The sequence below is a fragment of the Penaeus japonicus genome, unplaced genomic scaffold, assembly GCF_977035675.1.
Source record: "Penaeus japonicus unplaced genomic scaffold, GWHDUDI00000001_assembly GWHDUDI00000026, whole genome shotgun sequence".
NCBI classification, from domain to species: domain Eukaryota; kingdom Metazoa; phylum Arthropoda; class Malacostraca; order Decapoda; family Penaeidae; genus Penaeus; species Penaeus japonicus.
In genome coordinates, this window is record NW_028234428.1 from 1,264,340 (window position 1) to 1,284,339 (window position 20,000).

Consider the following 20,000-nt stretch of genomic DNA (forward strand, 5'->3'; position numbering starts at 1 on the left):
CCCTTTCTCCACCTTCAGCAACTGACAGCGATGGAGGACGTTGATAAGTTTATATCCTCCAAGCTAGGCACGAAAGAACAGTAAGTACGGTGGAATGGAATGTCGTTTGTATTTGGAAAATATGGGTTTGTATTCCAGTTGTTTTTGTTTTTGTTTTTTGTATGTAATTTGTTGTGGTTGATAATAATTCGTCCCGGATATTGATACTTCTTCTGATAACAAGATATGGCATATAGACATATATATATAGACATATAGACATAATATGTCTGTTATGCTGGACTTTAGACTATGCATCCATCACAAATCACAAAAAGTTTCAAGTGGATTTGGTGAGAAAACAGCAGATATTATTATGCAAAAAGAGTTAATTTGAAAGCCTCTTCAAGAGTCTGATCGTTTTTTACCTATGTATTCACGGTCTAATTACCTTTGCTATATTGTTATAGATAGTAATGGTCATGTTTTCTACTCTGCTCTCAAAATTCAGTTAGACATGATTTACTGTGATAACTATCTTATGTAATCCAGTTAAAGATAACATCACTATAATTCAAAATTACATTGTCATTCATGTTTCATTTCAAGGATATCTACCGTAATTTTCATTTATCACAATTGCAACTTTTGTATCAGAGATACTAATTTTAACTTTATTACCGTCAAGTCATGAAATCCACCTTTAACCCTGTCAAAGAATATGATGTAGTTGTGCCACGAATGTACGAGTTTCAGGTTATTACAATTTCCATTCACATAGATCAGCATTTGAAAGCTGACGTTATTTTAACTATTATTTCTTATGTTCGCTGTTTATAGATTATATATGTAACATTGATGTTGCGGCTTAATACAGAAAAACAACCTTATTTGTTTTGTTTTCTGCTATCGTAGTTTTATTACTGCCAATATTATTCAATATTATTTTAATATAAGATATTACTTTTCTATTCTTTTATGCTACAAAAGCAAGTTCACCTTTAAAATGCTCCTAAATGCTTTTAAGAAATGCTACTAAGCAAAAATTAATATGTCGAAACATAACACACATAGACATTTATACCCACACGCACTCTGTCTATCTCTGTCTCTCTTGTTTATCTATATCTATGATCATATATTTCCAGCTGGGAATCTACCTATGAACAAGAGCTATCAAACTTTAAGAGCCATGGAGATATTGGAGACATCTGGTTCGGTGAAGACAGCATGCAGCGTGTCGTAGACTGGATTCTGGAGTCTGATGTCATTAAGGAGCATTTCTCTGTTCTTGACATTGGGTGCGGAAATGGGGCTCTTCTGCTGTGTCTAGTGAGTGCTGTGCTTTTGGATCATTTTTTATTATTACTGTTGTTGTTATTATCGTTGTCATGTTTATTATTATAATTATTATTGTTATTATTATTATTATAATTATTTTTGTTATTATTATTTTATTATTATTATTTTATTATTATTACTTTACTATTATTATTTTACTATTATTATTTTACTACTACTACTACTACTACTACTACTACTACTACTACTACTACTACTACTACTACTACTACTACTACTACTACTACTACTACTACTATTATTAAGTTTGTTATTGTTGTATTATTATTTATTAATGGGGAATACTAGAATTTTTAACATCTTTTCCTCTGAATCATTTATTTGGGAAAAGCAAGTTAAAAGATGAACAGATAAGGGAGCAATTAGGAGGAAAAGGAGAGAAAGGAAGAAGAAAAAGAAGGGAAACAGGTTAGAGAGAAAAGCGGAAAGGGTGAAAGATTGGAAATGAGGAAAGCAAGAAAGAAAGAGAGAATTACTGATTTATTTATATGTATATATAGCTATTTTTCATTTTTTTTAGGCATAATAAAGTCTTTTATATACCAAATACATTTTTTTTTCAGGGCAGTGAAGGCTTTGATAGTCTGTATGGTATTGATTATTGTGATACTGCCATAAAGCTTGCAAAATCCATAGCAAACAGCAAGAAACTAGACATCAAATATGAGGTTAGTCAGTTTTTGTTATATATTACATTGCTTTAATAAATTTTCACAAGTATGATGATAGTCCTGTTCGAAATTTAGAGCAGATTGCTTTTTTAAAATAAGAAATTGATAATTTTGCTTCAGTTGTGTTGAATGCTTTGAAGGCTTTTATTTTAAGCAAATTTCAAGTTTTGATAATGAATACCTGATTTGTTTAATAATATCCAAAGGATAAGTAAACAGTAAGTCATCACTCTAACCCTAAGCAAGTGTTCATGACTAAAAGGATCACTGGAAAAAGATTCAGAAAATTGTGTGCCGTCTACACCTTCCCTAATGCTAGTAGTAGTTGTTGCATGTGCAAATATGTACAGTTGAATCTTAAAGGGGTCCCTTAAAGAGAAAAGACCATCTTATTATTCAAGTTCTCTAACACTGCTTTCTTCCAGACTGTAGATTTGCTGGGAGACCACAAGAAATGTGAATTAACAGGAAAGAAATATGACATCACCCATGATAAGGGTACATATGATACCATTTCCCTAAATCCAGTAGATGCCATAACCAAGAGACAGCAGTACATCAAGGAAGTACACAATCTGACTAAGGACGATGGCTTATTCATTATCACTTCCTGTAACTGGACTGAAGAAGAGATTATTTCTCATGTATCAGATTGTGAGTATTTGCTGTTTTTTTTGTTTTTTTTTCATCATCAATCATACTATTTCAATTAGATAGCAAAGACCTCACAATAGATAATACAGATTTTTTAACTTTGGAATAAATATGTTTCAGACTTAAGCTTAATTTTTTTGGGGATTCTCATATTAGAACTTGTGTATTCTAGGTCATTGAACCTACAGATATTTTAGAATGTTAGCAATTTAAATATTCAGTTTATACATGCCATTGACTATGACAAATAAAGAATGATGGTTATTTCAGAACTCTGTGTTAAAAAAAGAGAGAAAGTTGAATGATTTAGGAGAAAAGTGAACTTTTAAGACATGCAGGCCAAGAACTCCTTCTAGGGGTGGGGATTAGAGAGAAGTGTTGCTCTAGCAAGTGTCACAGTTAGTAATATTTCTTTAACATCCTTTGTTTTCGTTAACCGTCCATCTGTTTGTAGTAACGCAGTTTTCCTACCAGAGAATCTGCCGATTTACATCATAAGTGTCATCTTGTGTGTATATGAATAACATGGACTAATTTTTCACCATTCAGTGAGAAGTGCTTATTCAGAGAACAAGCCCTTGCTTTTATTCTTGTTGTATTTTGTGTTCACTACTTTGCTCTTACCTTCAGTAGTGGAGTCAGTATCCCTAGAGAGAGTGATGTAAGAAGTCTACCTTTTCTTTCAAAAGATAACCTGTGACCTATAAGCCTTTTTGTACCATCATCCTTTGAGTTAAATTGCATTGATATATATGTTATAAGAGTATATTCATGTAAGTTCATGAAAAAAATAGATAATTTTCTTTTAGATTACTAGAAATGGTATAATGTAACTTGTTAATAAATATCAGTTAGGAAAATATTCAGTGATAAAATAAAGGTTCCTGTTTATGTAACATATAAAGTTTGAAATAATTTCATTGTCTAATGAGATAGAAACAAGTTGTTTGTCTTTACCAGCTTTTTGGACAATTGCATTTACAGTTTTCTCCTTTTTCAGACTTTGAGGTGGAGGAAGTGATCCCGACCCCCACATTTTCCTTTGGTGGAAAAGTTGGATCTGTAGTTACTTCTATTGTTTTCAAGAAAGTTGTCAATTAAGATTCATGCCGTACAAATTGTAGATACATCCAGTAAAGTATTTTTCTTTTTAGAGTATAGGTGTTCATGGATTAAAGGGCATTTAAACAGAAGGTAGATAATGTTTGGGAATATTGAAAATCATGTAGAGCAAGTATACAATGTTTTTCATTCCATATTTTAACCTTTGATTGTTATATATATATATATGATAGTGGTATGTTTTTCATTCCATATTTTAACCTTTGATTGTTATATATATATATATGATAGTGGTAAATATTGATTACTTTTTTTGCAATATATGAAAAATATATTTACTAAAAAAATAAAACTACCAGTGACCTCACTGCCTTTTTGATTTGCCATCTGTATAATAAGAAAATTTACTTTGTGTTACTTTTCATCAATCAGCAATTAGTTTTCTTGCCAGGCAGGAAAAAAGTAATTATTTATCATATTTACCTTTGGCAATGTACAAGAAAAAAATATCGTTGGTAACAGAAAGAGCATTCATGCAGTGTTTGTTTATGCCCTTAACCCATTCATGCTGGTTGACTTGCTATCATGTCCTGAGACGTGGTACATTTTCTGGCTGCGCCCCGGGAGGCCAGTAGTGATGCGCTGAAACGTCAGCAATGGATCGCTAGATTGTTCTCAAATATAATCATTTTACATAATTGACTCTGTTATTTTAGCTTAGGTGTTTGAGTGTCATAAAATGAGACATAATGTTAAAAAAATGAGGTCACAGAAAGCTACCTGATATTGATGACATCATGGTAATTTTTGCTTCTTGATCGGTTGAATAGAAAGATCCAAGTCAAAAAATTGTTGTAAAATCAAATGTGTTTGACTAAGAATTAAAATAAAGTAAAAAATTTATAATGCAATACTACTATTAATTTGTTGATTACCCATGATATCACGTCATGTCACGTCACGAGGTACATGTAGTTCAGTTCAGTTCAGACAGATTTGCCCGGGCTATATGCACAAGGTGGCCCGGCCTCTGTCAGCTATGAGTGCTGACGCATCTTATCTAATCTTATACATGTACATACTCATATGTATGTGTATGATTATCCATATTGTTTTTCTTTTCGTTTTGGTAAAAAAGAGAAAAAGTATAAAACATTTTTTTGATGCCCCACTAAGAGATTGCTTCCACTTTCCTTTGGTATTTTCACATGGAAGTGAAGAATATTGGCAAAGTTCAATCAAATAAAACTAAATAGGCATTACTGAACATGGCAATATTTTTACATGCCTTTACATTGTAGACGCATTCATAAAAATCATAAGAATAGGGTGGGTGAAAAATGCTCTGAGAGGCTCAGTGCGGCCCCATGCAGCAAGAAAACACCCCGGCACAAAGCGTTGCGCACCTGTTATCTTCCCGGTGTTAACGGGAGTAGGCAAAAATACATCCCATCGTGGCTGGGTTACAGATATATATTTTTGGCTGAAAGATTAAATTTTACCATTTCATTATCTTAATTAACCCATTCACGCTGGATAACATGCTGACATATTTTGTGGTTTTTGGGTCAAACGCCGGTGACGAGATATTTGGTCAAGGCTGGCGCTCTGGGCAAGCGAGCGGACAGCCCAGGCTCACGGCTAGTGTGCCCGAGAATCCTAAGGCGTTAGGCTTATGTGTTTGAAAACCCCGGCATTCTGACCATTTAACAGCTGGAATCGCCCCGGTGTGAATGGGTTAAAACACATTCTGAAAGACCAGCAGAGAATTGCTGTTTGGGTAAGAATGGAACTTTTTATACATAGAAAAAAGTTTAAAAAAACTACTGTGTTGTTAATATGGCAGAAAAAAACACTATACACAAAATAGATTTATTGAAAATGAGACAACAGTTTCAAGATCCATCTGGATCCCACTTCAGACCTGAAAATGGGATCCAGATGGATCTTGAAACTCATCTCATTTTCAATAAATCTATTTTGTGTATAGTGGATTTTTCTGCCATAGAAAAAATATTCATATGGTATCCATTTGACTGTATGCAATATATAATTGTTTAAAATCAAGAGGTGTGAGACAACCCACAGGAACCTTAGTAGAATATTTTGTCCCTGTGCCTTATGTTGAAAGTGGAAATCATTCCTTCACCTTATATCAGGCATGCATAATTTCAGAAAATGGATAAAGCCTGACAAATATGAAAGGGTATTATATCAGGTACTGAGATGATCTTCAATGATCTCTGTTTAAACCTCCCTTTTTTTTAGCAGTTTACCATGAAAAGCAATAATGATAATTTCAAGTTGTCTGCTACACCATCAGGTAAGCTCATAAATGTTGTGGTGATGAGAAAAGTAATCCATTTTTCTATTTGTATTTGATCTTGCAAAACATTCATGAATTATTCTCTAAAAAACCCTCTTATCAAATTTACAGCTAATAAATATATTTTATACTATTTTCTCTCCGTCATTGTAGGTTAACCTGTTAATGCCAGGTGACATGATATCATGTCATGTGGTGGGTAATCATGCGTGCAGCCCGAGACATTAGGACTGCACACTTAAAATACCCAGGCATTTAGGGCAGGCAGAGCCAAAACTACCCTGTCCTTAATGGGTTAATCTATTTTTAAATCATGAGCAAATATTTAAGTTCATATCAGATCTATAATCTTCCCCTGAGTTTTCCATAGTCTTTTGACTTATCGGTATTTTTATTCAGTGCTTAGTTAGTGAGCAAAGTACACCATCATTGTGTTGTGGCTTCTACATGTGTTGATAAATAATAGTCCTAAAGAATACATAAATTGCCTGCTGAAATGATGAAAGACCTTTCAGGTTTTAGACTTCTTTTTCTGTGAAGAGTAAGTAGATGAAGCAGCTTCTACTGATTTACTGTATTCTCAAATCACTGTGGTAGACATACATATGTTTCTATGTAATATACTAAATAATCATTAGACAAATTTTCCCAGATATAGTTCAGCTCTTTAGCCATTCTGTATAAGAAATTATTTTTATTACAATTAAAAAGATTTTCAAGAGTTTTTCCACCCATTCACAACAAGGCTTATATTTGTGTAATGCCACTGCCATTACACAAGCATATGCAGTGACTATGCGCAATATCTTTCCCAGTGTGATGCTGCACTGTGCCTATATAAGCGCTTTTCATCACCCCCCCGCTTCAACGGGGTGATAATCAGAGGTTTTTGTATTGGTTTTCATTATTTTCAGAGTGAATAATAAATGTGTCTATACAAATGGAATTCCTATGATTATATGCACATGTAACAATGTAAAACATACATTTTGAGGGAGAGGTCTTGATGTTTTAGGATATCCCCTAGGGAGAGTGAAATATTACGTTAGCATGATAACACGTCAACCAGTGTAAATGTGTTAAAAATACTTTTGTGGATGAAATTTAAGGCCCTCCACCAACCATATACTAAAATGGAACAATACAGCTTAACAAATGTCAATATAGGGTGAAATATTATGCGGACATGATAACATATCAACCAGTGTAAATGGGTTAAAAATACATTTGTAGATGAAATTCAGGACCAATCCACCAACCATATACTAAAATGGAATAATACAGCTTATCACTGTTGTCTAGTTTCTAACTTGAGGTCCTGTTTGCAATCTTGGCTGACTTAAAATACTGCCTAAGAAAGCAGCAAGGAGTTTTGAGTTAAAACAATTATGATTTCTATATTTTGAAGGAAATTGGGCATTTACACAACCAAGTAATTTCAACAAAATGAGAAATCCAGTACGAAAGTGATCTGGCCCTGTGAACCAAGCCCGTGGCAAAAAGGGTTAAATACTGAATCTAACCCTAAACTAACCCCTTCTAGTATATGAAAGCATATTTGATCAAGCCTGATACTGCCCTTGCATACTAGGATTCTAATGCAACTTCACACAGCCTAACACAGTGGTACTGATAGCTGTGTAACATTGAAATAATGGCTTGTGTTCATAAACTGAACATTTTAAGTATGTATTGGAACTGACATCTAGATTATTAAGTCTGCAGTATTTGTTAGAGTGTTTCCTGTTCAAAGTGACACAATTAGTTTTATATTCAACAATATCAAACACATGAAAAGTAAAAATACAATATCTTGCAAATGAGTTTAATGTGAACAAAAAGATAATAGAAAAATTACTTAATTACATCATGCCTGTCAAGAATCAATGCTACATGCAAGAGACATTGGTTAAGAAAAAAACTTGTAGAAAGAGGCCTTAGAAAACATTATCCTTCATTTCATTTCATATAATAATAATAATGATAATAATAATGATAATAATAATAATAATAATAATAATAAAAAAACATCCTTCACTTTAGAGAACGGAACAGGGGTATTTAAATAGTTCAGTTTTGTTTGATATATTAACCCATTCATGCCGGGGGCATTCCAGCCTTGTAAGTTGTAATGCTGGGGCTCTCGAACGCATAGGCCTAAATCAATTAAATGATCGACGCCATATGACGGCACCCTGTGAACGGGCCTTGAATGCGCGGTACCCGTGGTGTACCACCCGTCCAGAGAGGGTTAATATAGAGGTAGCATACATAAAAAATAAACATTTTTATTTTTATGTTTTATCAATGTGTTTTGCTTTACTAGTTATTACAGAAGTAAAAGAAAAAAATGTAGATATATATACTATATGTACATGCTTGTATACAAGAGATGAACCAGAAACATTGAATATACTACAACAGTACTTTATAATTATGTGATATGGAAATAATACTCTTTCTATGAAATTGATTCAACTGAATTGTATGTAATTCCCACTTTTCCATAAGACTTTTTTCTAGTGCAAAAAAATTAATAATAATACTAATACAAACTTCTACAAGTACATCAAAATTGAGTAACTGTAACAGTTGTAAATCACCCTTATGAAAGGTAATCCTTACTAAAAGGGGATAACTCTTTTCATTGATGGCGTTACATTTCAATATTATGATGAAACAGTCTCTCATACTGTGCCTGATTTTCAAGTAAAATGTACGCTATTCATTCATATGTACCATTTCCAATTTTCTTACAGTTAGGAATAAATTTTAGTAACAGAACTAAGTCCTATATCCCAAGAATGACTTGGGTGTTCACCTGTCTTGTAATCTATCGGCTGATGTGTAGGTTATGCCTGATACAGATTGATAAAGGCTGAATGCAGATTATGCTATTGGTGATTATGAATTCAGTGTGTAATCCAAAATGCTTTGGAATATCATCACTATTATTTGACATGTCCTTTATGAGGAGAATAGTCTTAGAATGTAGATGCATATTAAGCTTACCTAAAGTGAAGGCTAATTATCATCATAAAAAATTACATGTTGACCTGTGCACAGTCCATCCTATCCCCAAGTTCAAAATAATGTCTAAGCACAGATTGCTATCCATATTAGTTAATGTTTATTATATATAAAAAGTTCTAATATACCAAAAATATGATCTCCTTTTCAAAAATATCAGCCATCAAAATAAGAGGAGAATAAAGAAAATCATGTATCCAAATTTACAAAAGATATTGATAAAGAGAAATCCAAGACTCATCATGCACGGCTTGTAAGCATGTAAATATGGTATATATTTTTATTCATAAACACAAACATTTTAAAAGTATTACCTCAAGTCTGTGCAACTTAAGTATTAAAGCACATTTACTTACATTATTGGAGTTTAATAGACAGGGCATAGTAATCAAACAATGCACATATTACATAATATATTTTCATGACAACCTGTACAAGAAGAGTTGATTTTCAAATAAATAAGTTATCTTAAAAAATTAAAATGTTACACTGACTTATGCACAGCATCACTTCAATAGTATATATATGCAGTTCTATGCATGAGAGTTCTGACAATATCACAACAGATATGACTCAAGCTCTCTTTTGATGGATACCTCTTATAGGTTACGTCTCCTTAGAGACTGGCAGTTTTGAGCTATTGTAAAACATGAATAGTGTACCCTGAAATAAACAGAATTTACCTTTTAAGAAAAATAAAGATGAAAAGATTTACTTGTGGTTCGGATAATCCTACCACCAACATGCTAACTGTTTATGGAGATTTTCACTAATACCCATAAAATAAAATTAATCTGCATTGTCTTCATGCATTTATTATATTTAAATTAGACCTTTCACAACATTATATCCAATAGTTTTATAGTATGCCAAATGAGGTTGTCATTACAAAATGTGTAATGGATACAAAATTCTGATCATGACCAGAGGTAAACCCACTTACTTGTGTTTCTGTACTTTTACTAAAGTCTCTTGCCATCCCTTTGCCATTTGTATCACAAAAATAAATGACAAAAACTTGTTATTCAATGATTTGCTTTTTCTTTTCTAATATTAACTGTAAAGTGAAATGCAAACTCAGGCTTTTCACTTCAAAAATGAAATGCATCGAATGGAAAGGTATGGAATTCAGTGAAGTGCCGAATGGTTGGCAAAGACTTATTCAAAGTACAATTCTGTATGGAATAAAGGTTATATTATACAATATAATATACAATATTCTAGTAATGCTGTTATACAAAGGGGAACCATTAGTTCCTAACACAGCCGAAAGTGGCAGTGAACAGTTTTTACCCAACTTTTTTGAACACTGTGATCACATTAACCTAAATACTTATATTCATTCATTACATGAGATCTACAATGCAAAGTCACTTGTTAGCCCATTATGGAATGAAGGATAGACATCATTGCAATATCATAAATAGCTATCCTATCACTTGGAAAAAAAGTTTATTCTCACAAAAAACAAGGGGGGGGGGGGGCATTATATCAAAACATCCAGGTATCTTCATATTTCTTAGAAATAACCTTAATAAAGTTATTTGATAACAAGTCAGACATTCCATTACTCACAAAACAAAATTTCTTATGTACATGGCAAGGTTATCTGGACTGGATGAAAACGGCTTCTTGAGGGAAGAGTCCAGCTGCCTTCAGGGTAATGTTGAAATCCATGTACGAGATTTCTCGTCGGGGAAAGTTGGTCACCAGCTCATACTGCTCATTGCTGTAACCTTTGCTCCCAACATACTTTATAAGTGCCTGCAGGAAAATTTCACTTTATATAGTGTAGCTCTTTATATCATCTTTGCAAGAGTAATTCTACTGCCTACTCACTTTACCAAAGAAGATATAATGTGCAGCGAGTAATGTGCAGAGAGAGGACAAAACTCACTTTGCACATTCTTTTTACAACATATCACCTACATTTATTTCCTCATTAGTAACCATCATACTATTCTTGTCCATCTTTCTTACTTTAAAAGAACTAAAGTATCCTTCAAGCTCTCAGTATTCTCTCCACTCCTTCTCTTTACCTTAATCCTATATTTTCTCATCATCTGCTTCTAGTTCACATACTTCTTTCTGCTCATTAACTGTAAGTTTTCTCTTGGAAATTTTCCTTCCAAAGAATGGAAAAAAAAAGTGAAAAAGAAAACTAATCACTTAAAAAAAAATTGCATTAGCAACTTACCATTAACTTCGAGGAAGAAGGCATACTGATGATGTCTCTCGAGCCATCTGGCAGCCTCAGCATTAGCTTGGAAATGGGGTCGGTTTCAGGACCAAGGTACATTTTCCAGTCATCCTCACTACCAGAAGAATTCTCAGCCTCACATGAATTTTCTCCTGATGCTATACTTTCACTGCTATTTGTTGAACTATCTCCTATACTAGAGGATATTTTCCTAATTATTTTAGCTTCACCATTAAATGTTCTCTTCACTGATTCTTTCTGAGTTGGTTGCATATCCTTCAAGGAATAATCCACCTCCTCTGAGTCTGACTCAAAAGTCTCAAGTGTGTCAGGGTCATCATCCTCATCTTCATCTGTGTCCTGAGCACCATCAGTGGTCACTTGGGATTTCTTCTCCTCAGCCTCTGCAAGGGAGGCCTTAATGGCGGCTTCAAGCTGAGATTCTTCATCTGCTTCAAGTATACTAGCATCTTTTTCCTGTGGGATGGCATATTTACTTAACACCTTTGTAAAATGGTATACTGACAGAAAGAACAATGTCAATTAGATAAAAAATATGTTCATTCTGTTGAATCACATTCAATTGAGACTTGTTATATATTAGCTGTACGATGTATAGACATTTATGATCCCTTATTAAATGAGTAAAAGAGTAAACTCTCACAGGAAATCACTATGAACAAATATTAGCATGCAGATTTCACTCTGCCTTGTTTAGTATCTCTATTTCAGGAAATAATTCTTATGCATACTTTACATACTTTAATTCTAATGTTTGTTCCTTAAGTTTGAGGGAATTATTTACCACTTTTTTGACATTATGTGCTTGTATGCATAAATCAAGATAAACAAATGATTTTTAAAGTTTAACTGTTCAAATAAATGTATGAAGAGATAATTATTTCCAAATAATTGAACTTTATGAAGTTATTTGTAATTCTAAAATTTGAATGACTGTCCATACTGGAAATTCTGAAAATGTTGACACTTACATTGAAATGTAGAGAATAATAAACTTACAACTTCCAATGTTTGATTCAACATGATTCTTTGCAATATGCTCTTATACCTAGTGCCTCCCTTATGAGTATGCATTTTGCTTTTTGATGCCATTTTATGATGGTATAACTGACTCTTTACAAGAGAGGCAGCAGTCATGAGAGAGTTTTCAACTCCTATTATTAATTCTTATAGCCTCTGTTCAGAGGTTATAAGAATTACATTAGTGTATTTTACCATATTTGCTGCAAATACAGAATATAAAAGGGTCAAATGTGAATACAAATGCAAATACACTTATTTCAAAATTCTCAAATACATATTTGACCCCATAACTGTTCACAACAATCATATTTTAACCCTTTGATGACGGTGCGTCACACCCGTGTGACACGGCTAAATGCCCGATGACGGGGTGACGCACCAGTGAGACGCTCCCGATGCAATATTGCATAGGCCCAGCGAAGGGGGTTTCCACTTATCACTGGGCCCGTTGGGATAGGGTTAACATTTCAACCATGTTGAATAATGATTACGTTGCTGCTCTCTTTCAACACATACTGTTTTGGCATGCCTTTATTTCTTAATTTTTTCCCTGAATATTCATGAAAAGTCTAACCATATGAGTGAGGAGGAAGGGGTAGTTGAACAATAACAGATTTATTTCATATAATGGAAGTCCTCAACTGTAATTGACCCATTCACTACAGATGAAGTGATATCTCATAATCGGAATATTCCCAACACGACAGACAATGCCCTGGACTTTCGTCATATATATTTGTAATATGTAGTTTGTAAGTATTAATACACATTGTGATTGCATTTGTATATACATATTTTTCTTGACTAGTCAAAAAATGAAAAAGAAATGTAAAAACCTCCTTTTATCACCCCTTAGGGTCCCTGAAAACTGCTCTCAGTGGGAAGCTGAATTTGCTTCCCATGGAGAGAAAGAGAGAAAGAGAGAGAAAGGGAGGGAGGGAAGAGAGAGAGAGAGAGAGAGAGAGAGAGAGAGAGAGAGAGAGAGAGAGGGAGAGAGAGAGAGAGAGAGAGAGAGAGAGAGAGAGGGAGAGAGGGAGAGAGGGAGAGAGGGAGAGAGGGAGAGAGGGAGAGAGGAGAGAGGGAGAGAGGGAGAGAGGGAGAGAGGGAGAGATAAAGAGAGAAACAGAGACAGGAAAGAAGGAAGGGAGAGAGGTAAATGAGTAAATGAGTGTTTCTTACCATCATAGAAAGCTGCATATTCATGCATAAGAGAGCAAGTATTGCAATCATAATGAATGGGTATGCTACATAATAAAAAAACAAACTTATTTTCCAATTAAACATGATAAATCATATATGTCATTTAATGTATTAACTCACCAGACGAGGTCTTTTCTTTTCTGGCGAGGGTGTGCTTTCATCAAGTCCAGGATGTCTTGACAAGAACTCTGTGATGAGGTCGCAGAAGGTGACTGCATCCAGCTTGTGCCAAGTGACCAGACACTCACCAGTGCGAGGGTCAATGACAGCTACATGAGGCCATTCCTCCACGCGATAGAACATCATGAACCTTTGACCTTCCTCACTGTCATGGTAGACCTGAAGTTGATGGATATTCTCAAAATTAGACCATTTTGTTATCTCCATTATTTTCTGTGCTCCTTGGATAAAAATATACATTACTGTAAATGAATAAAAATGATGGCCCACTGACTGATTAAAAGTAAAAAAGTAAAAAAAAAAAAAAAAAATTATTTCAACTTTCCCTAATTAACCCATCCTAGACCAATTGTCTAGTGCCGGTTAGTTAAATTCGCTTGACAAGCATTTTCTTCTTTCTTCTGTCACTTGACTGATATATCAGTCAAATCACCATTTATAAATTAAATCCATAACAAAGTTTTCATATCAGCTCAAAGTGTGAACTGTAAATTAGAAATCAACAAAGAAGTGGAACTGCATGGTTCCCTGCAGTGCCAAGGCAAAGAGTGTTCTACCTGCCAAAAAATGAAATGTTCCTTCACAATGGTCTTAACAGCTGGGTTGGACCAAACATCCCTGTTGAGGACTTGGCAAGGAAATTCACTCGAGTTCTGGATGTTTACCATTAACCAGCGCTTGCTTGATACTCCTGAGTCTCTTGCCTGAAGAAGAAGAAAAGCTTAATCACAATAATTTATAAGGCAAAATGAATAAGCCATAGGATGGCAAAAAAAAAATACAGTAAAGTTTTTGATGTTGTAAACTGTAACAGTCAGACATTATACCTAATGAAAATCCTTTTTATTCCTTTCATCCATAAATACAACATTATATCATTCCACTTAATGACATGACATATCTAATTTTGGATGACTATTTTAGAAAATTTAAATCTTATTAAATAAATTTCCTTAGTACAGAAAGAATAACTTCAATAACTTACAGCCTGAAATGTTCCACCATACATAAGGTCATAAGGAGGTCTGAAGAGTTCTTCTAAGGTTTTCATTTTCTGCTTTTTGCGTCCTGTAAATCCCCCACTGCTTGTGGAAGCCCCAGCACTTGCCTCTCCTCCATCTTCATCAGCGCCAGCTAATAGTTCTGCTTCTTGCCGTTCTAGCAACACAAATTTTTCAAGTTCATTTATCATAAGTTCCTTTGTGTGAAACGATTACAGAATCAAAGTATCACCACCCTTATTAAAAATCTGTCCTGACACCAGGGTTTAACAAATAATTTTAGAGAACAAATTAGCCAACAATCACTCACTTGTTTCAGCTTCAAAATCTCTGAACTTATCAAAAACTGATCTTGCTATTCTTCGTCGGCCTCTGAAGCTGTATGCTATTTCATCTGGACCTTCCACCAATATTTCTTGCTTCTGAGGAATGGGGGCTCGAACCTCATCTTCACCCTATATTGACAAAGATTGAAAATATTCAGATCATCATCATTATTATAAACTAACAGGTTGAACCTCACTAATCTAGAAAGCTTAGGAACCGATCAGACATTGCTAGAGTAACATATTTTCCTAACCAGTTTTTAAAAAATGCATGACAATGCATAAGTCATAATGAATTATTGATTGCTGGGATAAAAGATAGTAAATGAGCATTAACTAGTTTAGGCTTGGTGTAGCAGATACTAATGATGAGTGGTGGTCCCAGGGGTAGTCATGGAAACTGACTGTTGAATCACAATCCCAAACCATCAAAGCTGCCAGAACAGTGACTGCTAGCCTAATGAAGTTAAAACTTTTTTTTATCATTATCATCACAATTAATTTGTATCCAAACCTAGAACATTTCAAAATCATGGATCCTTTAATGGAAATTAATATAGTTAGCAATTACAAGTGATCAGTATCTTTATCCACTATACATTGTACAAAAAAATTATGAATAAGACTAACTGTTGATTGGAGAAATACATACATCTATGACTGGAAGTGCTGCACTGGCACTGGCACCAGTACTGGCACTAGAAGATTCTGTGGCACCATGAACCCCTTCCATGTGCATGTTGACTGCCATTTCCAAGTTGTTTCCACATGCTTCCAAGAGACTTCCAGCGAGTGATTTATTAGCTCCTTCAAATTAAAAGAACAATTGATTACAAATATATGGAAGATGAAAAGAGGAAAATAGAAAAGAAAAAGCTAATGAAAAATATAGGAACATTCACTGTAATGCCATCTAGTGACACATTGATTCTGATATTAAAATATATGCCATCTGCCCTCTTAAATTTAATAAGGATATTACTAGCACTGGAGCCAAGAAGAAAAGAAAGTGTTTGTCAATTAAATATGCACATTGATTACTCAACAAAGCCACATCCCTCTGGAAAGGTTATGAAAGGTTTAAGGGATAATATGGGGTCTAAAGCAAGAAATAAACATAGCACATATGACAATGAAGGCAACGGTCTGACCATGTACCAAAGGTCAATATCATTTTGTTTTATTGCTTATCTTGTTTCTTGCTGGTGCTGAGAGAGAGAGTTGTGTTATCTATGTCTGGTATTTTAAACTAAAACTATTTTGGTGAAAATTACTGCAATTATAGTCATTATAATTGCAATCACCATCATCAGTCCCTAACTAGTTATTACTGATAATGGAATAAAGAAACAGCAATCCACTCTCCCATAACGTTAAATATGCTATGACTAAAATATGTCAGACTAAAAACCTGCATGTCATGTATGTTAAGACAACCATCTGCATTGGGTTAAAACAAAACCATAGTGGACAAATCAAAGAAAATTATTCCTCAACATAATAATGAAATGCATCATCATTAATATTTGTAAAGAAGCAACATCAACCAGCATCTTATTGTCATCACTGTATCTGTTGCTAATAGTATGATGGAATATCAGACATTCAATTCTATTGGATTTGACCTCCCTACAGCCTATGACAAAGCTCTCACACAAAAAACTAATATTTCAAACTTTCAACAGAATGGAATTATGGAAGACAAAAGAGATGACAATAATCTTATTGACACTAACAAACATAAATATCTAAAGTATGCAAAAAAAAACAACAAAAAAACATGTACCCTGGAACATACAACTAAAAACATAAAACACATATGTGAAAAGAATAGATTACCTCAGCCCATTATAGACAAAGGGAAATATATTCACATACCAGTGCACTTTACTTAAACCTCCTCCCTTACATAAGCATCCTTCACCCTTGTCCCTTTTCCTCAATAACCACAGTCTATATATGCATGAGTGATATAAAGGACCCATTATGCCTAGTCAGTCGAGATTGAGGATACTGCTATTTCTGCATAAAAAGAAAACTAGTGTCAGTGACTTGCACAGTAAAATCTGTTTTCCTTTATTGAATTCTGACTACATACTGATGTAGACTAAGATCATTCCTAATCCATTTGCGCCGGGTGTCAAGAAATCATGTCATGGGAATCTTTTGCTCCTACTGGATGACATCCTATAATGTCATGATCTCTCCCTCAAAACATAAGTTTTACATCATTACTTATGTATTTCATTGTAGGAATTCCATTTGTACAGACGAATTTTATTCATGTGTGAAAATGAAAATAAATAAATACAAATACCTCCTTCTATAATAGAGGCCCAGCATGGTATCACACGGGGAGAAATCTCATGCTTAGTCACTGCATGTGCTTGTTATCTAGCCGGCAGAAGTGGTATTTGGCAAATATAAGCCCTGGCGTGAATGGGCTAATTGAGAACCTACTCTTGGTAACAATTGGGATTAATCAGTTGCTTTCTGAAAATTTGTGCGATAAAGGCAATATATGTTAACCCATTAACCCCTTCAACACGAGGACGCGTATACTGCGTCCTCGCAGCGCTCGCGTCAAATCCGAGGAAGCGCATACTGCGTCCTGGCTGACTTCTGGTGGAATTGAGTTTTCTTTCTTCTGGATACTGTACGAGATCTTTCAGAAGAGGTCGGATGTGATACGATATATTACTTGACTTTCATTATTAATAATTTATTACATAAGAGTGGGATTCGCTTATACCAGGGGAGGCATTGATGGGCCCTGCTAGCAATCATTTTCTTATTTATTTATGGAACATTATGTAAAAATATAAAACTTATTATGATTAGTTTACCATACTATTTCAAACATTTTCTTTGGTCATCTGAGTGAGGCCTCCCACCAAGGTCACTCTTTCCATCTTCCTCCCAACCCATGTAAATAACTTGTCACATGCATATGGGGGAAGAGGTTAACTATGCATATTTTGATATATAACACATGATGATTATGTTGAGGTTTTGGCTTAAAACTTGTCATATTCAGTAGCGACGTTTAAAATTTGGCGCGCACCGGCAGCTCGGATACGGCGTGAGGAGTGTTTTCTACTGCCCGTAGTGAAGGGGTTAATTACGGGTGACATGACATAAATGACAGGAGCTCTGATGCCTGATGACGGGCATCATGACATACATGATGTTTAGGGATTTTGGATTGTGTTATTTTATTGTACCCATCCACAGTCTCTAGCAAGCACTATCTTTATAGAGCAATGGCACACAGCAAGTCGACCTGTTGTTCTAAAATACCGCAGATGAAGGATGTGCAGGTAGAACGAGAAGTGGAAGGTGACTCAAACCATACCTGTGCCAATATGGATGCCTTCCACTATGGCACTCACAGTCATAAGAACAGGTGTCCTTCCTCTTCCCTACCTCTTCATGTTATCTTCATAGTAGATGGTTATAGGTTTCGTATTCGTTCATGACAGTACATAAATAGAAAAAAAATAAAGTTGCTTTTTGTCCTCCCATAAATCAGCAATACTTATATCACACTGGGTATAAAGAAAATGATGAGCTGATATGGACCCTATACAAGAATTTTAGTCAACTGCAACATTGATAGTCTGTCAAATGGCACATACAACTCTATAAACACAATAAAACACACAAAAATTAAAACACAAAAATGGCTCTTGTCTTACGAGTGACTGAAAGAGTGGGAAAAGTCAAATAAGTGACAAAGTCGGAAACGTCAAAGTATGTTGCATAAAGCTGCCTCACTCTGAAATAAAACCCATCCTGGAGACTGGGCAAGCAAATTTATTCCCTGTCCGCAATGGGTTAAAAAAAAAATTAAAATATGTACACTGGCAAAATATTTGAAATATCTGTATACTTCCAGAAAAATAGTTTACTATGAATATAAGCTGATGATGAGCTATTGTGTGGTGATATATTAGAGGCTAATATTGTAAAGAATCCATGGTGCATTTCTATTGGCTAGTGGGCACATCCATGTGACGTCACCCATGTTGTGCACCTTCTGGAGAAAACGAAATTAACCAAGGCTAAACATCTTCACCATATATACCCTAGCAAGCTCTACATGCTCTATCTTGCCAGAATATATGAGGTGGAGGTTAGTTTCAATCAAAACCAAAATTATTGACTTTCTCTGAATAAATACCCTAAAGCATTATGAAGCTATTTCAGCAAAAGGAGATTTACCGTTAAAATTTCTGGGAGGAATTTTTTAAAATTAGGAACATGTAAAATATAAATTTAACATCATTAACCCATTTGCGCTGGATGATGTCCTGACAAGTTTCGTGGTTTTTGCGTCAGACACCAGCTACGAGTATTTGGTCAAGGCCATCACTCGGGGATGCGTGAGCGGACAGCCCAGGCTCACGGTTAGTGCGCCCAAGAATCCCAAGGCGTTTGGCCCATGTGTTTGAAAACCCTGACTTTGTGACCATTCTGAGCCAGAATCGCCCCGGTGTGAATGGGTTAACCCCGATGATATAATTGATTTAGGCCTATGCGTTCGAGAGCCCCGGCATTGAAGCCATAAAAGACGAAACAGCCCGGCGGGAATGGGTTAAGAGAACATCAACATGGCCCAAGGCTTGCACTCATCTTCCAGTCGGTTTTAAAGTACACATTTCAGAGTAATATTATCATGCTAAAGGGGATGATTTACCCAAGATTTTTCCAAATGCCATAGCCCTATGACCTCTCTGTGGCTAGGAAGACTTTTCATGAATCTAATTGGTAAACAATAAATGGGCAAGTGAGCATTAGTTTATCAATACTAATGGTTTTGATATCAATCGATTTTTAATGATGTGAAATGAACAAAGATCACCTGCTGATCCTGGCCACAGCCCAGCTGCTTATCATATAGCCTGGTTTGTAAAATAAAACCTTTTGCTTTGAGTTCCTCCACTGGAAGTACCTCGCCTTATT

At 34.8% G+C, this 20,000-nt stretch overlaps 2 protein-coding genes across 3 annotated transcripts in view; one reads left to right on the forward strand and one right to left on the reverse strand.

The window, feature by feature from the left end:
• LOC122243829 (EEF1A lysine methyltransferase 2) overlaps positions 1 to 4,095 on the forward strand; it is a 4,190-nt gene extending 95 nt beyond the window's left edge. The window contains exons 1-6 of one of the 2 annotated variants that reach the window (XR_006222406.2): positions 1 to 80; positions 1,128 to 1,311; positions 1,905 to 2,009; positions 2,438 to 2,666; positions 2,937 to 3,064; positions 3,667 to 3,908. The exon at positions 1 to 80 is cut by the window's left edge and continues 95 nt beyond it. Coding sequence is in view for 1 of the 2 variants with exons in the window: in XM_043001562.2 (XP_042857496.1) it covers positions 31 to 80; positions 1,128 to 1,311; positions 1,905 to 2,009; positions 2,438 to 2,666; positions 3,667 to 3,767 (669 nt within the window). In the remaining variant the exon portion in view is untranslated. Of the gene's footprint in view, positions 81 to 1,127; positions 1,312 to 1,904; positions 2,010 to 2,437; positions 2,667 to 2,936; positions 3,065 to 3,666 lie in introns of both variants that reach the window. The other variant, XM_043001562.2, reaches the window with a different exon arrangement.
• A 4,244-nt stretch (positions 4,096 to 8,339) lies between these two features.
• The window catches only part of LOC122243827 (UBX domain-containing protein 7), a 12,306-nt gene continuing 645 nt past the window's right edge, over positions 8,340 to 20,000 (reverse strand). Inside the window, exons 2-8 of the mRNA XM_086551892.1 lie at positions 15,688 to 15,842; positions 15,020 to 15,164; positions 14,694 to 14,866; positions 14,266 to 14,412; positions 13,649 to 13,867; positions 11,282 to 11,761; positions 8,340 to 10,848 (exon numbers count right to left, since the gene is read on the reverse strand). Of these exons, the coding sequence (XP_086408018.1) occupies positions 10,690 to 10,848; positions 11,282 to 11,761; positions 13,649 to 13,867; positions 14,266 to 14,412; positions 14,694 to 14,866; positions 15,020 to 15,164; positions 15,688 to 15,842 (1,478 nt within the window). The 3' untranslated portion in view covers positions 8,340 to 10,689. The remainder of the gene's footprint in view (positions 10,849 to 11,281; positions 11,762 to 13,648; positions 13,868 to 14,265; positions 14,413 to 14,693; positions 14,867 to 15,019; positions 15,165 to 15,687; positions 15,843 to 20,000) is intronic.